Here is a 20,613-nt window from a genome sequence, read left to right on the forward strand (position 1 = left end):
TGTTATTTAAAAGTAGTTCCCAACGAGCCCATAGACAAAATTTAGAAGTTGACTTCCATTTCTTCCTTCGACATTGAATCATAGTGAGTTATTGAATCCAGTCAAATCCTTGACACCAAACAAGAACTATCCTTCTCCGGATTAGTCCGATGAATACAATGGCATAAGAAATCATGTACTCTTGGCTAAAAGCAGAAAGGCTATCACTTTCAGCCTGTTACCAGATTTCCCATCAAACAACTTGGATTTATTGTAAACAGAAATAGTTTACAAATGAAATCAGGCACTTAATATTGCAACCGACAAACAAGTCTTGATTTTGTGATCACAAATTCAAACATTCAAGTTACCCAAAAAAATACAGGAGAGAGCGAGAGAGAGACCTGAGGACCACCAAGTTCATGAACTCTAATGGCTTTCACCATCTTTGTTGGCGATACTGCTTGATTTCTAGGTACGGACTATTTTCCGGTCAAAAGTGTGATTTCTTGGTAATTATCCCTTAATAATTAGCCTAACTCGTGTTAATATTATAATGTTGGACCTACATCTTTTTTTAGTCTATGTCTCGTACACGCACCAGAAATCATAAAGAGTTGTGATATTTCCACTCCGGTGTCTTATTTTATTACCCACCATTTAATGAAAATGTTAATAACATATTTATCCTTTTAAAATAAGACTCTTAAACCCTTATTTAATTCAGTACTAAAATCTTGAAAAAGCAAAAAATAATTTAAAATAATAAATAAATAATGGTGGGTGGGGTGTGATATCTTTGGTGGAAAGAGGTTGTGAAAGATTTGAGTTAGAATCGACGGGAAGGTTGGAGGAATGAATGGGCATGTGCTAGACGAAGACGAGAAACTTCAATGGAGAAAAAAGAGAATTAGGTGTGAGATCTGCTGTTTTGACAAAAAAGGAGGAAGAAAAGTGGTTTGGGGGTCCGAGATCTCTGCAGGACGATGATAGGTGTGAAGGAGATGATGAATGCCTAGGTCTTGCATTTTCTTTTATTTTTTTTCTATTTTTATTTATTTATTTATAATATTATTTAAAGATATATTAGGGTTATTTAAAAAAATATATTATGGTTATTTTGGAAATAATGGTGGGCAGGAAAATAACATTTTACTTTTTTAATTTTTTATAGTGGGTGAGATTATTATTTGGGTAGAAAAATAGGACACGGGTCTTGTAGCACTCTTCATAAATTGTTTTTTTTTTTTTTTGTGAAAAAAATCATAAAATGTTAAGTCTATACTACTTATAAATGAACAGTGTTTGAACCCGAATTTTACTCTATTTACGACCATGCCACTGCTTTTCAGAGTGGCCTATATGTTTGGGTCCTAATTTCAGTTTTATTACGGTCATGCCACTGCTTTTCAGAGTGGGCTTTGTGGGTTTGCATTCAGTGTGGGATTTGGTGAGGGGAAGGCATGCGGCTTACAGAGAGGAGGAGAGATAGAGGGGGAAGGAGAGAGAGAGAGAGAGAGGGATTCGGTGAAGGGAAGGCATGCGGCTTGCAGAGAGGAAGGAGGGAGGGAGGAGAAGACGAAAAACAACTGCAGCAAGTTCATGGACAGGGAGAGAGAAAGCATTCTGTAGCCCGCTAGCAGTTTTCGTTCAGATCCAGGTTTGTTTTTTTCCCCTCAAAATTTAGATTTTTTTCGCCATTTTATGTTTCGTTCAGATCCGGGTCCGTTTGGTTGCCGAGAAATTCACTTGAAAATTTTCTTTTCGTTGGGTTTTAATTTGTTATTTGGGGTCGCGTCTGGGATGAATTACTTGCCGGCATTTGAATTCGGCTTCTGGGATTGCGAAATTCTTCGATTCGAAGTATTGCTTGTCGGCATTTCATAGATCACATTATGCATTATGTTAGTGAATCGTGTTGAGAACATGTCAATCATATTTAGGTTCTGTGCAAGGAAGGGGACATATGAATCCTGCTCTTGATGATTCAATATGCCATCAAACATTACTTAGGCTTCTAATTTCATACAGAAATCGAAAACCCATTTGGTGAGCCCTTGAGTCAGGGGCTACGCTAGAACATTTGGAATGAGAGTGGTCAAAGCCAATCACGTTTTTGTATTATTTTCGAGTTGAAAATTAGGTTTTTCTTCATAAGAAGTTCAAATTACACTCTATTGGGTCTGAGACTTGGAAACTCAATATCTTTGTGATATTACATTAACATAGTTAAACTATATTTTCTTTTGATGGGCATGTCTAAATTTCTGCATTTGCGCTGTAGGGATGTCTTATCCGGTGAAGTGTTCAAAATCCTTCTGCTAACTGATTTAATAGGTTGAATTTGTATCCAATGTTTTCTTCCAATATTGTCTGAAATATTTTGTTTAATTAACGAAAACATGTCACTTCTCTCTATGGTGGTCCCTTAGAGTTTATGTTTATTGTGCAAAGCACAGAAGACCCTGCTTATCGAGCTGTATCTATGCTACTATCAGAGCTTAAGGTATACGCAACAATAATCATGGTTTCTTTAATATAAGAAGAACATCCAGGACAAGTCATATATAATATATGCTTGGAAGCACAAGTTTAATGCATAACATTTTTTAGGTTACATGTGTTCCGAGAATGATCTGTTTTACGTTTAACTTCATTTCCTTGCAGGACGAGGTTCATGCTAAGATTGTTGTGGCTGGTATTTCAACAACCTGTAGTCAGAAAATTCACAACCAATTGGTATGTACCTGATTAAAATAATTTACGCTTTGCTACCGTGCTGGTGCAATAGCAAGGTCTTGCACAGTTTAAGTGTTATCTTATCAAATCATTATGGACCTATAATTGTTCTATATGACGAGTTTCTTTTCTTTATGGAATAGAGAAATATAAATTTATTACCAAGTCTTAATGGTGTAGGGTATATGTAAATGAATTCAATTAGAACTCACATTTTTGTTTTCTGTTTTGTAGCTGCCTTGATCATTAGTTGGTGATATTTGGGAGATTGGGTCATCTGGTTGTTTGGATTTAAGTGGGATTGAGGTTATTTTTGCCGCTTTTTGTGATTTGGGTCTGGGTTATGGTCAAGTTATTGCTATTTATTCTGGGTATTTGCGGAAATTTGTGTTCAATTAGTGTGAGTTCTGTAATTGGTTTGTGTTCGTTCATATAACCTTATGTTCTTGGAATGTGATTTAGCTGTGGCTCTTTCATTTGATTCTTAATTCTTTATGATTCAGCACTATGTTGATATTGATGATGAATTTTTCCTCGCGATTAATGCTTTCATGTTTAAATCTTAATAACTATACTTGCTTCTCTTGGGTGTATGTTTTGCCGGTCATGAAAAACTGTCGGCCAATCTTTTTGCACCACTCTTTCGCACTCTTTTCCTTGGCTATCATGTTTCTCTCTGACCTTATAAATTTTGCCTTCATTCACAACAAAAAACCTTACGGCGAGCAAACAGGCACAACCAATTCTGCCAAAATTGCTGGAGAATTCCACAACCAAGGTCATCGAGTACGGCCGAAAGCATGTTGAGGGTCGAGACGGCGATAGCACCGATGTTGGCAAGAGCGGCGACCCCTTGTCAAGGTACGGTCTTCACTGATTTGAAGTTTTAGTTTGTTTGTGATTTTTTTTCTTTTGGATTTGTAATTTATCCTTTTGTACCTGACAATTTGTGATCCAAATTTTTTTTCTCGCGTTTTGATTTTCCTGTGAATTTATATGGGTTTAGATTTTTATTGTTAATTTACTGATGTTGGGGGATCATTTTGGCTTCTAGATTGGTTTGAACATTTTTCTGTCTTTGTTTTTTCCTTTGTGTAATTTTAGTCAGATTGAAGTGTTCTTTTCAATATGAGATTTAATTGAATATATATAATCAATGTTGAAATTTTAAACTAAATCACTATGCTGCAATCAAACCCACAGATTGTTGGGTCCAAAAGAAGAAGAAGGAGTGAACAACGTGAAATTGGCTTTGGGTAAGCTTCCACTCTCTTCTGTGTATGATATCTTTGAGAAGTGATTTTGAGTGATGGATTTTGGAATGAAATGCAGAGGATATCATTTTGTGCTGCTTAAGTAAAAGTTTCCTCTTCTGTTATATTTGTGTGTTGGATATTGTAGAAAATTAATATAAGTTGTATGTTCATGATAACTGACTGATTAAGATTACTTACAAGGGGTATATATGCACAGGAGAGCTCAGCATGAGGGTGCTGTTGGTTTACCTTGCCTGGATGTGTTGCAGTGCGGGGTTGTTCAAGAAAAAAGGTTTTAAATGATCCTTTGCAGATGCAGGATCTTCTGCTAAATGATAACATTGCAATCCGAGTGTAATTAGTTTAGTTTTTTCTAGTTTTTTTTTTTTGTGAAATGTTATTTACAATGTCAGAATGTTTCTTGGAATTCAGTTGTCAAGGTTTCTTTTTATATTTTCCCCTTTTTAGACATTTGCAGTTTTGTCCGGAGTGTGTGAGCTGTTGCTTCAGCCAAAACAGGTGCTCTCTCCATTTTTCATTTCTTCCATACTCAAACCCTAGCCGCTCCACCTGTCTCTCCCACACATAAGCAAACTCCATCTGAAAGCCGAAGAATCCAAAGGTAAATCCCTTCGAACTCTTTGATTATCAACCAGATTTCAGAATGTTTTTGGGATATACACTGCTATTTCATATAGTGTTAGTTCAATAGTTTAGTTCTAAGACCTAGCTCATGAGACATCAGAATTTCGATTGATTTAGCTTTTGTCCTATGCTTTTTTTTGTAGGCACAACAGGGATTGTAGACTACACAAACTTAGAAGATATGAAGTGTGCGGTAAGTCCTTTTACTTTCTCACTCCAGAGTCCATTCATTCATATTTTCTGTAACCTTCTATGGAGCATGGGTACTAGGTTGTTGAATATTGCTTTTTCAATATGTCGATGTGTCTAAAGTGTTTATAAGAATCTCAAACTTCATAAATAATTTCCATGCAGATCAAAAAGCTTGATGGCTCTGAGTTCCGAAATGCTTTTGACCGCCAATCTGTTCGCGTATGAATCTTACAAGTTGAAAATTTATTTTCTCTCTTCCTGTATTTTTGTTTATCTTTTGCTCTGTTGGGTTTTTTTTTTTTCCAATAACTCAAAGGGCCGAAAGGTATTCTCTTTTCATATTCTTATCTCCCAATTTCTTTAGGGTTAATTTCAATTTTCTTATGCTATTTGCATTGGTGCTTTTTAGGGTTTAACTATTTGATTTCACAGATTCATTTCAGACACAGTAAATAGTTACATTTTAAATTCGTATTTCATAACTTGGTTGTTTGATTAACTCCGCCTATGTAAGTTTATCTTACATTGCCGGTCCCAAGCCCGGGTAAAGGAGGAGGGGAAGGGTGTCAGGTAGTCGACAGCCGGCACTCCACAGTTACGTCGAATCCTTATGAAAATGAATTCATAACGAAATCGCGCTAAAGCTAGGGCGTCACCCGTAAGTGGCACGCTGTGTGGCCCGAGCACAGTGATAAGTGAGCAAGGGTCGCTGTATCTCCATAGGCACCCGGATGCAGTGTTAAATGAGCAAGGGGGCCATAGAAACTTCTTTTCGAACGACTCCACTCAAAGTTGTTTGGGAGCATATGCACCTATCAACTTTACACGGGACACAAAATAAGTACTTTGATTCCATTGGATGGGGGAGGGTGAAGAAGGTAGGACAGAAAGGTAGAGTTCCGGAGAGTAGAATGCGTTTAGGAACGTGAAATATAGGAACCTTAACGAGAAAATCTATGGAAGTAGTGGAAGTTATGGTGAGGAGAAGGATAAATATTATGTGCCTACAAGAAACTAAGTGGGTTGGTCTTAAGGCAAAGGATCTAGAAAACTCAGGATTTAAACTTTGGTACTCGGGCACAAATAGAACGAGAAACGGTGTTGGCATCATCGTGGACAAGACCTTGACACAAGATGTTGTAGATGTCAAGAGGGTAGGAGATAGAATCATGGCAATCAAGATTGTAATAAGACAAGAACTTATCAATGTGATTAGTGCGTACGCACCTCAAGTAGGGTTGGATATGAGTTCGAAGGAGAAATTTTGGGAAGACCTTGGAGACTTGGTGCAAGGAATTGCTCAAACGGAGAAGTTATTTATAGGAGGAGATTTAAATGGACACGTGGGCAGAGAGACATGCAACTATGGAGGTTTTCATGGTGGCCATGGTTTTGGGGAGAGAAACAAGGATGGGGAAGCTATCTTGGATTTTGCAATGGCATATGATCTCTTCTTAGCCAACACCTTCTTTAAAAAGAGAGAAGAACATGTGATCACCTACAAGAGTGGGTCGTTAAGAACACAAATAGATTTTCTTCTAATGAGGAAAGGGGATCGTATAACTTGTAAGGATTGCAAAGTTATACCAGGAGAGAGTGTGGCTAATCAACATCGCTTGTTGGTGATGGATGTACATATCAAAAGAGTGATAAAAAAGAACAAGACTTGGAAGTGCCTAAGGACTAGATGGTGGAATCTAAAAGAAGAAAAACAAGTCATTTTCAAAGATAAAGTAATCACCCAGTGTGTGTGTGATAGAGAGGGGGAAGCTAGCCAAATGTGGGATTCCATGGCTAGTTGTATCCGAAAAGTAGCAAAAGAGGTATTAGGAGAGTCCAAGGGCTTTGCCCCACACCAAAAGGAATCTTGGTGGTGGAATGAGGAGGTACAAACAAAGGTGAAGGCTAAGAAGGAATGTTGTAAAGCCTTATACAAGGATAGGATCGATGAAAATTGTGAATGGTATAGAAAAGCGAAGCAAGAGGCGAAGAAAGCTGTGAGAGAAGCTAAGTTAGCGGCTTATGACGATATGTATTAGCGACTAGATACCAAAGAAGGAGAGTTGGATATCTATAAACTAGCTAGAGCAAGGGAAAAGAAGACAAGGGACCTAAACCAAGTGAGGTGCATCAAGGATGAGGATGGAAAGGTTCTTGCTACAGAGAACGCGGTTAAAGACAGATGGAGAGGTTATTTTCATAATCTTTTCAATGAAGGACATGAAAGGAGTGCTTCTTTACGGGAGTTGAGTAACTCAGAAGAGTGTAGAAACTACTCTTTTTATCGTCGAATCCGGAAGGAAGAAGTGGTTGTAGCTTTGAAGAAGATGAAGCATAAAAAAGCAGTAGGCCCAGACGATATACCAATCGAAGTGTGGAAAGTTTTGGGAGAGACAGGTATAACATGGCTCACTGACCTTTTCAATAGGATTTTGAAAACGAAGAAGATGCCAAATGAGTGGCGAACGAGCATTTTGGTGCCTATCTACAAGAATAAGGGCGACGTACAAAATTACATGAACTATAGGGGTATTAAGCTAATGCGTCATACAATGAAGCTCTGGGAGAGAGTCATTGAGCATAGATTGAGGCAAGAGACACGGGTTTCGGACAACCAATTCGGGTTCATGCCAGGGCGCTCAACCATGGAGGCAATCTATCTCTTACGAAGATTGATGGAAAGATATAGAGATGGAAAAAAGGATTTACACATGGTCTTTATAGATTTGGAAAAAGCGTATGATAGGGTCCCAAGAGACATTCTTTGGAGGATTTTAGAGAAGAAAGGAGTACGAGTAGCATATATCTAAGTTATAAAGGATATGTACGAAGGAGCAAAGACTGCCGTAAGAACTCATGAAGGACAAACCGAAAGCTTTCCCATAACTGTAGGATTACATCAAGGCTCATCCTTAAGTCCTTACCTTTTTGCGTTGGTAATGGATGAGTTAACAGGACATATCCAAGATGATATTCCTTGGTGTATGCTTTTCGCAGACGATATAGTGTTGATAGATGAAACTCAGGAAGGGGTAAATGCAAAGCTTAACCTTTGGAGAGAAGTGTTGGAATCTAAAGGTCTTCGCCTAAGCCGATCAAAGACATAATATATGGAGTGCAAGTTCAGTGCAAATGGAGGCCAAAACGAGTTAGGGGTGAGGATCGGAGATCAAGAAATACCAAAGAGCGATCGTTTTCGTTACCTAGGATCTATCTTGCAAAAGAACGGAGAATTAGATGGAGATCTCAACCATAGAATACAAGCTGGATGGATGAAGTGGAAGAGTGCATCCGGCGTGTTGTGTGACCGCCGTATCCCACTGAAGCTCAAGGGAAAATTTTATAGGACGACAATAAGGCCGGAGATGCTGTATGGCACAGAATGTTGGGCGGTGAAGCATCAACACGTACATAAAATGGGTGTAGCGAAGATGAGGATGCTTCGTTGGATGTGTGGGCACACAAGAAAGGATAAGATTAGGAATGAGGATATTCGGGGTAAAGTAGGAGTAGCCGAAATTGAAGGAAAGATGAGAGAAAATCGGTTACGGTGGTTTGGACATGTGCAAAGAAGGACTACTGCCGCTCCAATTAGAAGATGCGACTATGGGACAGAGGTTCAGGGTCGAATGGGTAGAGGAAGACCTAGGAAAACTTTGGAAGAGACCCTAAGAAAAGACTTAGAGTACTTGGATCTAACGGAGGACATGACACAGGACCGAGCACAATGGCATTCAAAGATTTATATAGCCGATCCTACTCAGTGACTTGGATTTTCCAAGTCTCCAACCAAGAAGTTTTCCTCACTCGGGAAATTAAGGGAATACTACCTCAACCTACATGCTCCACTCACAAAGCTTCAACATACAAGCTTCAACAAAAGAAAATTCAGAGAACTTAGCGAAGAAGGCTTTGGTGTATTTAACACAATACGTTGAAATGAAGGAAAGCTATTTATTGATATCCCTGATAAGTCACAAATATGTACATATACATGAGTCAAAATACACAAACAAGAGGGAGCCTTCACAAAGGCTGCTTAGGAGAAGTCTCAGCAGTCGGTAGAGCCCCAGAAAGAGCAGGCACTGGAGGGGGATCATTTGGAGCTTTAGTACTGGACAGAACCCTAGAAGGAGGAGGCAGAGGTTGATCATTTGGAGCTTCATTACGCGGTACAGCCCCAGAAGACGAAGGCAATAAATGCCTTTGGAACAAACCCACAAATCACTGATGATCAAGTAAAACCTGACCATCAGATTCCTTCATCTGGTCAAGCTTCCTCTTCATGTTTGTAGCATAGTCATGTGCGAGCCGGTGCAACTGTTTATTCTCATGCTTGAGCCCTCTAATCTCCTGTTTGAGACTCATCACTTCAGCCGCCAATGATTCAACTTGGCGGGTTCGAGCAAATAGGCGTTGGGCCATGTTAGACACAGAACCTGCACACTGAACACTGAGAGCCAGAGAATCCTTAACAGCCAACTCATCAGACCGTTTGGAAAGTAGTATGTTATCTTTGGGAGTGAGAAGGTTCCTGGCCACTACCGCAACGGTCATATCATTCTTCATCACGGAATCCCCAACGGTAAGAGGACCAGTAGGGGAGACGAAGGATGGGCGCCATATGTTGTCTGGAGAAGGCGTGGCTGCCTCTTCAACAAGGTTCAAGTCAAAACGACGGTCGGAGAAAGGTGTTGAAGAGAGAAGAGGTCGGACAAATCAAGATCTTATAAGTGTAAGAATGGAGCTTCTACTGGTGGAGATTCAAGTGTGCTTTAGAACTTAATGCCAGCCTCTATAAAAATCTGCACTCGACGGAGCTTCAGAAATCGAAGAGGCGTTTCCTTTCTCAAAAGCTGGGCTGCTCAGAGACCAAGAGACGTTTGCTTTCTCAAAAGTTGGGCTGCTCAAAGACCACGAAGGTCGATCTCAGAAATCGAAGAGGCGCTTGCTTTCTCAAAAGCTGGGCTGCTTAGAGACCATGAGGGCCGATCTCAGAAATCGAAGAGGCACTTACTTTTCCAGCCTTGTCAGCACCTGTCAGCTTTGCGGAAATTATGGCATTATGTCGAAGATTTCTGGTGAAGTAGAAAGCACATTAATCTTACTATTCAATCACCCACTTCCCACACGCAACATTAGCTCATGGGTACCACAGATAACTTTGCCAAAGTTCTCTGACAAAGTTGAGACACGTGAAGCTTGCAGCTCCCACTACACCGCTCTGACCAAGAAGGGTAACAGAATAGCAAAGAAACAGCACTAACAAAGTTTAGACACATAAATTTTGAAGGTCTAGCTACCATATTATTACCCACAAGGGTAAAGGAACAGTACCACTGCTGGATAATTGGAAAGTCCCTGTGTGTCAACCTCTGTGCTTCGTGGCAAGATAGACTAGCAAACATGCCCAACCTTTTCTCACATTCGAGAAAACACTCCCAACAAGATTGCTTGCTCCAAAATCGAAGAGGCACCGCCCTCCAAATCTCGAGAGCCAGACTCCCAACATGATTACTTTCTCAAAAATCGAAGAGACACCGCTCTCCGAATCTCGAGAGCCAGACCCCTAGCATGATTGCTTTCTCAAAAATCGAAAAGGCATCGTTCTCCGAATCTCGAGAGCCAGATCTCCGACAGGATTGCTTGTTTGAAAACCGAAGAGGCACCACTTTCCCAACTTCAAGAGCCGGATCTCCTTGGATAAAGCTTGTCTGTAATCTTTACACGCAACATCAGCTTTCCATATACCACAGACCACTTTTTCAAAGTGCTCTGACAGAGTTAAAACATGTGAAGCTGGCAGCTCCCACTACCGTGTTATGACCAAGCAGGGTAAAGGAATAGCATTACTACTTGTTAGGGAGACTCCTATATATGTTGACCTCTATCCCCAACAGACAGGCAGACCTGCAAAAATGCTCAACCCTTCCTCATATCTGAGAGGGCACTCCTAAAGAAGCCTTTCGAAATATTCAGCTTTCTTTCCCCCCCCCCCCCCGATAATACCTCTGCAAACAAGCTATACTAGAGTAAGAATATCTCATATCATCAGGGTTAAAAGCAAGAGTATCCCATATCATGTTTTTTTCTTGTCTTTTCCTTTGGCCTTGTTCTTACCTGCAAGACAAAGAGAAAGAGAGCAATCAGTCAGCACTTGGAATCAAGCTTCCAGTCAGGAACTGACTGCCTGGAACCCCTTACTTGATTACTTACCTGGCATTGCTCTCGAGTACTCATCTTCAACATCTTATGCTTCCAGGGAAGATACCGCATCTGCCTGATGAACAGATAGGGCAAGTGAGAATGATACAAGGAAGCATGTAGAGACAAGCGTAACAGCACACGTGCCGATACATCCACTACTCTGTCAAAAGCAAAAGTATCCCATATCAGCAGGGTCGAACGTACTATAGATTTGATGGACTTGTTTTGACCCTCAAATTCTTCAGTCGGCCTTATACTCTGGAGGAAACCAGAAAACCCTCCAGCCCAGTTCAAGAATAAGCCTGTGGAAAGTTACTTCTTCAAAAGCAAAAGTATAACATATCATCTCTTCTCATTTTTCTTCTCTTTATCCTTCATGCTGCCTGCAAGATAGGGAGAATGTGAACAATCAGCCGGAACTCGAAATCAAAGTTCTGATCTGGGACTGATTGCTTGGAGCTCTGATTGCTTACCTTGTCTGTCACCTCTTTCAGCAGATCCCCTGGCTCAGCGACTTGGAGGACTCCTACTACATGGTTTGTATCGCGCTTGACCAAACCTGAAACTACAAGTAAGCTTCAAGTGAAATTGATACATTACCTTGTGCATCTCCACCAGTTAAAGATACCACCCCTGGATGGAGGAAGAGTACTTCCAGAGAAGATGCCACATCTACCTATGAGATAAATAAGGCAAGTCAAGACGATACCACACTCCTGTACTTAGAAGTTTCGTGATTACGAGATCATTCTCCCACAATATTTCCTAATGTCATTTGTACTAAATCATTCTAGCCGACCCCACTTAGTGGGAAAATACTTTGTTGTTGTTGTTGTTGTATTTGTACTAAATCATTCACTTGTACTCACTAAAAGAGAGCTTGAACCTATGTACTTGTGTAAACCCTTCACAATTAATGAGTACTCCTCTATTTCGTGGACGTAGGCAATATGGATGTACCACGTACATCTGGTGTTTGCTTTCCTATCTCTATCCATTTATATACTTATCCATACTAATGACCGGAGCAATCTAGCGAAGATCACAAAAAGCGACCGTTTTCGCTACCTTGGGTCTATCTTGCAAGAGAACGGAGAATTAGATGGAGATCTCAACCATAGAATACAAGCTGGATGGATGAAGTATAAGAGTGCATCCGGCGTGTTGTGTGACCATCGTAGGTCACTGAAGCTCAAGGGAAAATTTTATAGGACGGCAATAAGGCCAGCGATGTTGTATGGCACAGAATGTTGGGCGGTGAAGCATCAACACGTACACAAAATGGATGTAGCGGAGATAAGGATGCTTCGTGGGATGTGTGGGCACACGAGAAAGGATAAGATTGTGAATGAGGATATCCGAGGTAAAGTAGGAGTAGCTGAAGTTGAAGGAAAGATGAGAGAAAATCGGTTACGATGGTTTGGACATGTGCAAAGAAGGCCTACTAACGCTCCAGTTCGAAGATGTGACTACGGAACAGAGGTTCGGGGCCAAAGGGGTAGAGGAAGACCTAGGAAAACTTTGGAAGAGACCCTAAGAAAAGACTTAGAGTAGTTGGATCTAACGGAGGACATGACACAAAACCGAGCGCAATGGCGTTCTAGGATTCATATAGCCGACCCCACTTAGTGGGAAAAGGCTTTGTTGTTGTTGTTGCTGTTGTATAACTTGGTTATTTGATTCTAATGTCGATTCGTTACAACAGAAGTGAACTTTTTCTTTCAATAATTTAATCTGATGTAACTCTGTTTTTGTTCTCTCATGTCTAGGTTGGTCAAGGACATGGGGAGAAGAGCACTTTGGAAATGGGTACGAAAGGAAATAAACTTGCTAAACTGCATTGGCATCTATTGTTCTGGTTTTTCTTTGACAAGTTAACTTGCTCTCTCTTTGCAGTAAGGTGCACAAATATGGAAAAAGCACGGCAGGGGAAAGCTGGGATATTGTTGTGGATGAGGAGACCTATTACGAGTGAGTCTGGACTTGGTTCTGGTTCTGTCTACATATAGTATGTTGAAGCAGTCAAAAGGATTTCAGGGGCTATAAGGGATGGCTGTGGAGGCCACCCGCTCGATATTGCCTTGTTCGGTTGTTCATCCAGATACAAATTCTTGTTTAGCTCAGAATGCACGGGCTACATCAGCTACATTTAGGAAAACATTTCCGCTTTACTTTTCTTTGACGTTTGTACCATTCGTTGTTTTCAGCCTACAGAAGGTAAATTCTTCAAACTCAGCCTTTTCTTCTCATTTTTTATTAGGATAATGCTTCTTTAACAATTATTTTCTGAAATGGTGCGTTTACCTATTAGTTCTGCCGACCACGAAATTGGATTTATTGCCATGAATGCACATTTGCCTTCAGAAGGCAGTTCGATCTAACTTTTTCACTTCCCTTGAGTTAAGATCTAACTTTTTCACTCTAACGGAATGTTCTGTGCAGACTGGGGGTTATTACATAGCATTTTTACTCACTTCAAGAGATCTGTTTTACTTTCCGATCAGTTTGAGTGAATAAATTCCTTGGAAACTTGGAAATCTCTCAAGTCTAAGTGTTTTGCACCTCGGTTGATATGAATTTTGTAGATACTAGAAGAGCAAATGATTGTTAAGAGTAGTGGATTAAATCATTTACGTCTTTGATATGCCTAGCTAGCTACGAGGGTCTTCAGTCTTAGCTACGACTTGTACGAAGGACCGTTCCCAGTTCCTGGTGGGGTTGTGAATATGACTGGTCTTAAAGTCCTTATTATCTTTGAGCAAGAAAAATCAAAGCTTTAATTATTCTGCATGACTTTTCATGCATTCACCATCGTATGGAATATATCACAGTTTTTGGCCAAATTTTCCACATAAAATTTAATCCTCTCAACTTCCTAACATTATCAAACATTCAATGACAGTCGGACTGACTCATTCATGGGCATCTATGAAACTTTTGTCCAAGATTCCAAGAGCCCGTCCAACGACTGCTACTCATTGATGTGCACCAATTTTGAAAATGCGGTCTCATGCCGTAGAGGATGGTTTAGAAAAGGTGAGGCTGCCTAGTATATATATCGTTGTTTTTTACTTTGTTTTACAAAAGGGTAATTAATGTTAGGGAGACTAAATATGCAAACTAAATGATGTGTCACCAATAGAAATAAACACCTTCATCAAGGTTTGCTTACGCCAGACTATAATCATTGTAATCTCCTTGGCCTTTCAGGACACATTATGTGTGAACTACATGTTTCTTCTGTTTCTTAAGGAAATATAACTTTTTTGGAAACCATCTCTTTCTAATCAAAGACGTTCAGTGGCTTCCCACTCATTGTATAATGTGTTTATACGCCAGCTTACTTAAATGTATATAAAAGCAAAATTGCTTATTTTATCGACCTCATTCACTCATGTATCCCTCTGTTTGTTCATAATTGTGTTGAATTTATTTAACTTAAATGTGTTTTATTCATCCGATTACGCTTGAGACAGCTGGTTCTCGCAGCAACGGGCGGGCGTAGTTTCTAGTTGATACTGAAACTGAGTTGGGCATTCTGTGAAACCAGAACTTCATCATTTAAACAACGGTTCAAAATTCAAAGGATTTCCCAATCCAACTTCTCTCAAACTCTGAAGCTCAAATTCTGATTCGCTTCCGTAAATCCAGTATGTGTGATATGTTTTGATTTGTTTGAGTTTGTTTTACAGATGACAGGCAAGTATAAGGATTTCAGATATATAGCTACTTCTGATATACTGAACAAATTAAACAAAGATAGTTTTAAAGTTGCATCTGATCTGGAGATAAAGTTGACAAGTATTATTATACGGCAACTTGATGATGTTATTGGTGACGTATCTGGATTGGCTGTGAAATGGTATGGAATTTGTTTATGGTTTTACCAATCACACAAACTGAGTCGTTTTTGCTCGTATCTGTTGGAGTTTTATGGGCTGTATCTGGTGTGCCTTGCATATACTTCTTAGCAGTAGCTGGATAGTCTTTCATATACAATTGGATCATGATAATGTTTTGAGGCATTTCAAATTATTCCACATGTAAATAGTTTTGAATTCAGAGTTTAGTCTTTCGATTTCAAGCTGCCATATGATCTTTGAATAGTTCAAGCATTTTTGTTGTCATTCTAATTCTTTGAAGGTAAATAGAAAAATTGCATGTAAATCGAACAATGTTTCATAATCTTTTGTATGTTGGTACTATTGTTGATCCAAAGCCACAAGAACTTTGTTGGTCTAATCTTTTTTGCATGTAAATAGAAGTCTGATCTTTTGTGTGCATACAAGCAACAGTATCATTTAAACGCTTTTAAAACCCGCAGCATCGCGTGGGCAATTTTTGCTAGTTATAACCAAATGTATGAAATTGAAATGTTATAGAAATGTTGTACGAGGTTACAATTGGAGAGATTTTTCAGTGTGACCGGAACACGGGATGGTAGATCATGTGTCACTATACAAATGGTAGAATATGTGTTAAGAAATTAATAATTTAAAAAATAAAATTTTCACCACTTATATAAAAATACGTGGTATACCACTCGTGTTTCGATCATAATGAAAAATTTCTCGTTACAATTGTACTGAAATGTAAAGAAGTAAATTGTAATTTACCCTTTTTACTCTCACTTGCACATTTACCTGTTTGACGCCCAGCTTAGGTGGGCATATTATATCCGAGTAAAAATGTCACATCCATCAAAAAAATTAATTTTTCATCCATATTAATACAATGTATTTGAAGGACCGACGATTCCCAATTCCAAGTGAGGTGTTAAATTAACTTGTGTCTCTATAGATGCGGACTAGCTAGTCCTAAATAGCCGCTTAGTTTATTCCATCTTATCATCTATCAAACTTTTGTCCAAGATTCCAAGAGTCCGTCCGACGACTATTACTCTCATTGATGTGCACCGATTTTGAAAATGCGGTCTCATGCCGTAGAGGATGGTTTAGAAAAGGTGAGGCTCCCTAGTATATATAGGTAGCTCTACTCTGGATTGTTCATTGCTCATACACATCACCTGCTTGCTTCATACACTTGAACTTTATGGAGAGAACCATGAGAGTTGTTTTACTACTAATCAGGTTTCTAGCCATTGCGACCATTACTTTCAGTATTGGTTTATGCAATGGAAATCCCGGTTGGCCTCCACTTTGCAAAGAAAGCGAAAGACAAGCACTTCTGATGTTCAAGCAAGATCTCAAGGACCCTGCCAATCAGCTTGCATCGTGGGTTGTAGAAGAAGGTTCAGACTGTTGCAGTTGGACAAGAGTTGTCTGTGATCACATAACCGGCCACATCCAGGAGCTGCACCTTAATGGTTCCTACTTTCATCCGTATTCCGACTCTTATGATTTCGATTCCGACTCTTGCTTCAGTGGTAAGATAAATCCTTCTTTGCTCAGTTTAAAGCATCTCAACTACTTGGACTTGAGTAACAATTGTTTCATTGGAACACAAATTCCTAGTTTCCTTGGTTCTATGACAAGTTTAACACACCTTGATCTTGGATACTCATTCTTTGATGGAGTAATTCCTCATAAACTAGGAAATCTCTCCAGTCTACGCTATCTCAATCTCAGTAGTTTCTTAGATCCCATTCTGAAGGTAGAGAACCTTCAGTGGATTTCTGGTCTTTCTCTGCTTAAACACTTGGACTTGAGCTATGTAAATCTTAGCAAAGCATCTGACTGGTTGCAAGTTACAAACATGCTCCCTTCTTTGGTAGAGTTACATATGTCTGGTTGTCGACTTGATCAAACTCCCCCTCTACCCACCCCAAATTTTACTTCCCTGGTCGTCCTTTATCTTTCTGGAAACAGTTTTAATTCTTTGATGCTGAGGTGGGTTTTCAGTCTTAAAAATCTAGTTTCTCTTTATCTTAGTGGTTGTGGTTTCCAAGGTCCAATTCCTAGCATTTCACAGAATATCACATCTTTGAGGGAAATTGGTTTGTCATACAATTCTATTAGTCTTGATCCGATTCCCAAATGGTTGTTTAACCAAAAAGATCTTGCATTGAGTCTAGAAGCCAATCAACTTACAGGACAACTTCCAAGCAGTATTCAAAATATGACTGGTCTTATAGCTCTTAATCTTGCATGGAATGAATTCAATTCTACCATACCTGAATGGTTGTATAGCTTGAACAATCTCGAGTCCTTACTTCTTTCTGGCAATGCCTTGCGTGGTGAAATATCGAGTTCCATTGGAAACATGACATCCCTTGTCAATCTTAACTTGGATGGTAATCAGTTGGAAGGGAAAATCCCAAATTCTTTGGGACATCTCTGTAAGTTGAAAGTTCTTGATCTGTCAGAGAACCATTTCACGGTTCAAAGACCATCCGAAATCTTTGAAAGTTTGTCCAAATGTGGTCCAGATGGAATAAAGTCATTGTCGTTGAGGTATACTAATATATCAGGCCCCATTCCAATGTCATTAGGAAATCTGTCAAGCTTAGAAAAATTGGACATATCTGTAAATCGGTTTAATGGAACTTTCACAGACGTTATTGGTCAACTCAAAATGCTAACGGATTTGGATATATCTTATAATTCGTTAGAAGGTGCAGTGTCGGAAGTTTCTTTTAGCAACCTTACAAAGTTGAAGCATTTCCTTGCAAAAGGAAACTCATTTACTCTGAAAACTAGTCGAGATTGGCTTCCTCCTTTTCAACTTGAAAGTTTACGATTGGATTCATGGCATCTGGGACCTGAATGGCCAATGTGGTTGCGGACACAAACGCAATTAAAAAAACTAAGCTTGTCTGGTACAGGAATTTCAAGTACTATTCCAACTTGGTTTTGGAACTTAACTTTCCATATACAGTATCTGAATCTCTCTCACAATCAATTGTATGGGCAGATTCAAAATATATTTGGTGCTTATTATTCAATGGTTGATCTTAGTTCTAACCAATTCACTGGTGCATTGCCTATTGTTCCCACCACATTATATGGGCTTGATCTTTCCAATTCATCATTTTCTGGATCTGTTTTCCACTTCTTCTGTGATAGGCCGGATGAACCAAAGCAACTTGATATTGTTCATCTCGGGAACAATTTTCTCACTGGGAAAGTACCCGATTGTTGGATGAGTTGGCAATCCTTGAGCTTCCTAAATTTAGAAAACAACAACCTAATTGGGAATGTCCCAATGTCCATGGGATACTTGCAAGGTCTGGGATCCCTGCACTTGCGCAACAATCACCTGTACGGAGAATTGCCACATTCCCTGCAGAACTGTACCTGGTTGTCAGTTGTTGATCTTAGTGAAAATGGGTTTTCCGGAAGCATACCAATATGGATAGGGAAAAGCCTTTCAGAGTTGAATGTTCTTAACCTTCGTTCAAATAAGTTTGAAGGAGATATTCCTAATGAAGTTTGTTATTTGAAAAGTCTCCAGATATTGGACCTTGCACATAACAAACTCTCAGGAATGATACCGAGATGCTTCCACAATTTGAGCGCCTTGGTTAATTTTTCAGAATCATTTTATGGTTCTTGGGGTCTGAATGAGGCTGAAGTTTCGGAGAATGCAATCTTGGTAACGAAAGGGATGGGAATGGAATATAGCAACATTCTGGGCATCGTAAAAGTCATGGACCTTTCATGCAACTTTATGTATGGAGAGATCCCTGAAGAACTTACCGGCCTCATCGCATTGCAGTCACTCAATTTATCGAATAATCGCTTCACCGGAAGAATTCCTTCAAAGATTGGTAGTATGGCACAGTTAGAATCTCTTGATTTTTCCATGAACCAACTTGATGGTGAAATTCCTCCAAGCATGACGAAATTGACATTTTTGAGTCACTTAAACTTGTCCTACAACAATTTGACGGGACGAATTCCGGAAAGCACTCAACTGCAGAGCCTTGATCAGTCGAGCTTCGTCGGCAACGAACTATGCGGAGCTCCACTCAACAAGAATTGCAGCACGAATGGGGTGATACCGCCACCAACAGTTGAGCAAGACGGAGGAGGAGGATACCGTTTACTCGAAGACGAGTGGTTCTACGTGAGCTTGGGAGTTGGATTCTTCACGGGGTTTTGGATTGTGCTTGGTTCTTTGCTGGTAAACATGCCATGGAGCATTCTTCTTTCACAGTTGCTGAATAGGATAGTGCTTAAAATGTATCATGTAATTGTTGAATATGTTTAGCTTTGTTTTGTACTTTGCGTAAGTTTGTTGGCATTTTCCTTGCTGCGACGAATATGCCAGTATGGTTGTGTTGTATGATTTTGTCAAATTTCGTCCTCTTGTTTTATTGTATTTTTCTTTCATGTTTGGCTTTAGGGGGTTAGGTTTCATGTCCCCCCCTTCCTTGTATCGTTTTTGTTTTCGTTTCTAGAGGGGTAAGGTTTATGTCCCCCCTTCTTACTCAATGTTGTTTTTCTCCCTTTCTTGGCATTACGAGGGGTAAGGTTTATGTTCTCCCTTAACTAGATGTAACTTATTTTTTTCGTTATCAATAAAATATCCCTCGTACCATCGAGGTTTTCTTAAAAATAAAAAATAGAAAAAATTATCTCATATAAAATTAAAAGACTTGTTTTCTGACCAAGTAGTTCTTAATTCAGCAAAAGTCAATTGAATGACAAGAGAAATGTGTGAAAATGGTTTAGGAATTAGTTACCTATTAATTAATTATCAGCAAACTCACATTATTCACATTATTTCGTGGTTGTATTTTTAATTATTTTTCATTTACAATTTTACCCTTGGATCTTTCTCAGAAAACTAAAACAACGCTTCTTTCTAGTTGGAATCCCAAAACCAAAATTCAACCAGTATATATGTCCCAAGACGCAAAAGGACCAATTGGCAATTAAATAAAATGCTTTCGAATAAGATGAATAAATGAACGAATTTTCAGTGTGATAGTCACACAGAGTGGTACACCACGTGTCACTATATAAATGGTGAGATATGTATGTTAAAAAGTTAATAACTTAAAAAATAAAATTTTCCTCTACTTACATAAAAACATGTGATGTACTGTATTGCCCCTCAAAATTAAAAATTTCTCCATGAACTCAACCACCTACACAACCCCGGCCACTCCACCAATGACTCTAATTTACTCAGTTTTAATTTGCTAAAGACTTAATTTATTTATTTATTAACGGGTAATTAAAGAAAATCTAGTTGTGAAGTGCTAGTAGTTTGTATTGACCAGTATCGACGGATAAGAAGGGTAGTATGGTCAAAAAGGTGGTGCTGAAGTAAGGCAGTTAGTATATTTGGAAGTTAGTTAGAATTGGCGGTAAAATTAGTTAGAGCTGTTAGTACTACTAGCTTAAGAGATGGGGCAGTTAGTATTCATTCGAAAAAAAATATACAGAAACTCATAACCTCTGCTCTCTCTGCAATTCTCTTTCTTTCTCTCTAAGTTTTCTGCTTTTCTTCAATTCTCTGTGCACTGTTATCATGGTATCAGAGCCGGCCGATCCTTGGTTTCAATTCCGCTGTGCAAGTCTTCTTGATTGATTGAAGCTCGATGGTAGCTACAAGGTCTCAGGGTTTCTGCTCAAAGGTTCAAGATTTTCATTCGTATCAGGTTCTTTGTTTGTGATTTCACAGT

At 39.3% G+C, this 20,613-nt stretch overlaps 4 protein-coding genes and 1 long non-coding RNA gene across 10 annotated transcripts in view; 3 read left to right on the top strand and 2 right to left on the bottom strand.

The window, feature by feature from the left end:
* The window catches only part of LOC126630578 (uncharacterized), an 8,265-nt gene extending 7,741 nt beyond the window's left edge, over positions 1-524 (bottom strand). The window contains exon 1 of one of the 2 annotated variants that reach the window (XM_050300713.1): positions 384-524. In XM_050300713.1, the coding sequence (XP_050156670.1) occupies positions 384-425 (42 nt within the window). In that variant the 5' untranslated portion in view covers positions 426-524. The remainder of the gene's footprint in view (positions 1-383) is intronic. The other variant, XM_050300708.1, reaches the window with a different exon arrangement.
* Positions 1-3,997, top strand: part of LOC126628666 (uncharacterized) — a gene marked incomplete at its 3' end in the record, with an annotated part of 19,738 nt that extends 15,741 nt beyond the window's left edge. Inside the window, exons 3-5 of the mRNA XM_050298447.1 lie at positions 2,647-2,718; positions 3,452-3,579; positions 3,922-3,997. Of these exons, the coding sequence (XP_050154404.1) occupies positions 2,647-2,718; positions 3,452-3,579; positions 3,922-3,997 (276 nt within the window). The remainder of the gene's footprint in view (positions 1-2,646; positions 2,719-3,451; positions 3,580-3,921) is intronic.
* The window catches only part of LOC126630488 (uncharacterized), a 68,134-nt gene that overhangs the window by 41,569 nt on the left and 5,952 nt on the right, over positions 1-20,613 (bottom strand). The gene's annotated exons all lie outside the window — the stretch shown is intronic.
* Positions 4,017-13,328, top strand: LOC126630673 (uncharacterized). 5 transcript variants are annotated; one of them, XR_007626077.1, is made up of 7 exons: positions 4,023-4,074; positions 4,192-4,328; positions 4,443-4,596; positions 4,763-4,812; positions 4,974-5,030; positions 12,788-12,827; positions 12,915-13,328. It is a non-coding gene; the product is annotated as an uncharacterized LOC126630673 (long non-coding RNA). The 5 variants fall into 5 exon arrangements; XR_007626078.1 differs by having other exon boundaries at positions 4,453-4,596; XR_007626079.1 differs by having other exon boundaries at positions 4,192-4,266.
* On the top strand, positions 15,935-19,439 carry LOC126630444 (receptor-like protein EIX1). Its single transcript, XM_050300580.1, has one exon. It carries the CDS (start codon positions 16,071-16,073, stop codon positions 19,188-19,190), a length of 3,120 nt encoding a protein of 1,039 aa, XP_050156537.1. The 5' UTR covers positions 15,935-16,070; the 3' UTR covers positions 19,191-19,439.

Source organism: Malus sylvestris, chromosome 1 (assembly GCF_916048215.2).
Source record: "Malus sylvestris chromosome 1, drMalSylv7.2, whole genome shotgun sequence".
NCBI lineage: Eukaryota > Viridiplantae > Streptophyta > Magnoliopsida > Rosales > Rosaceae > Malus > Malus sylvestris.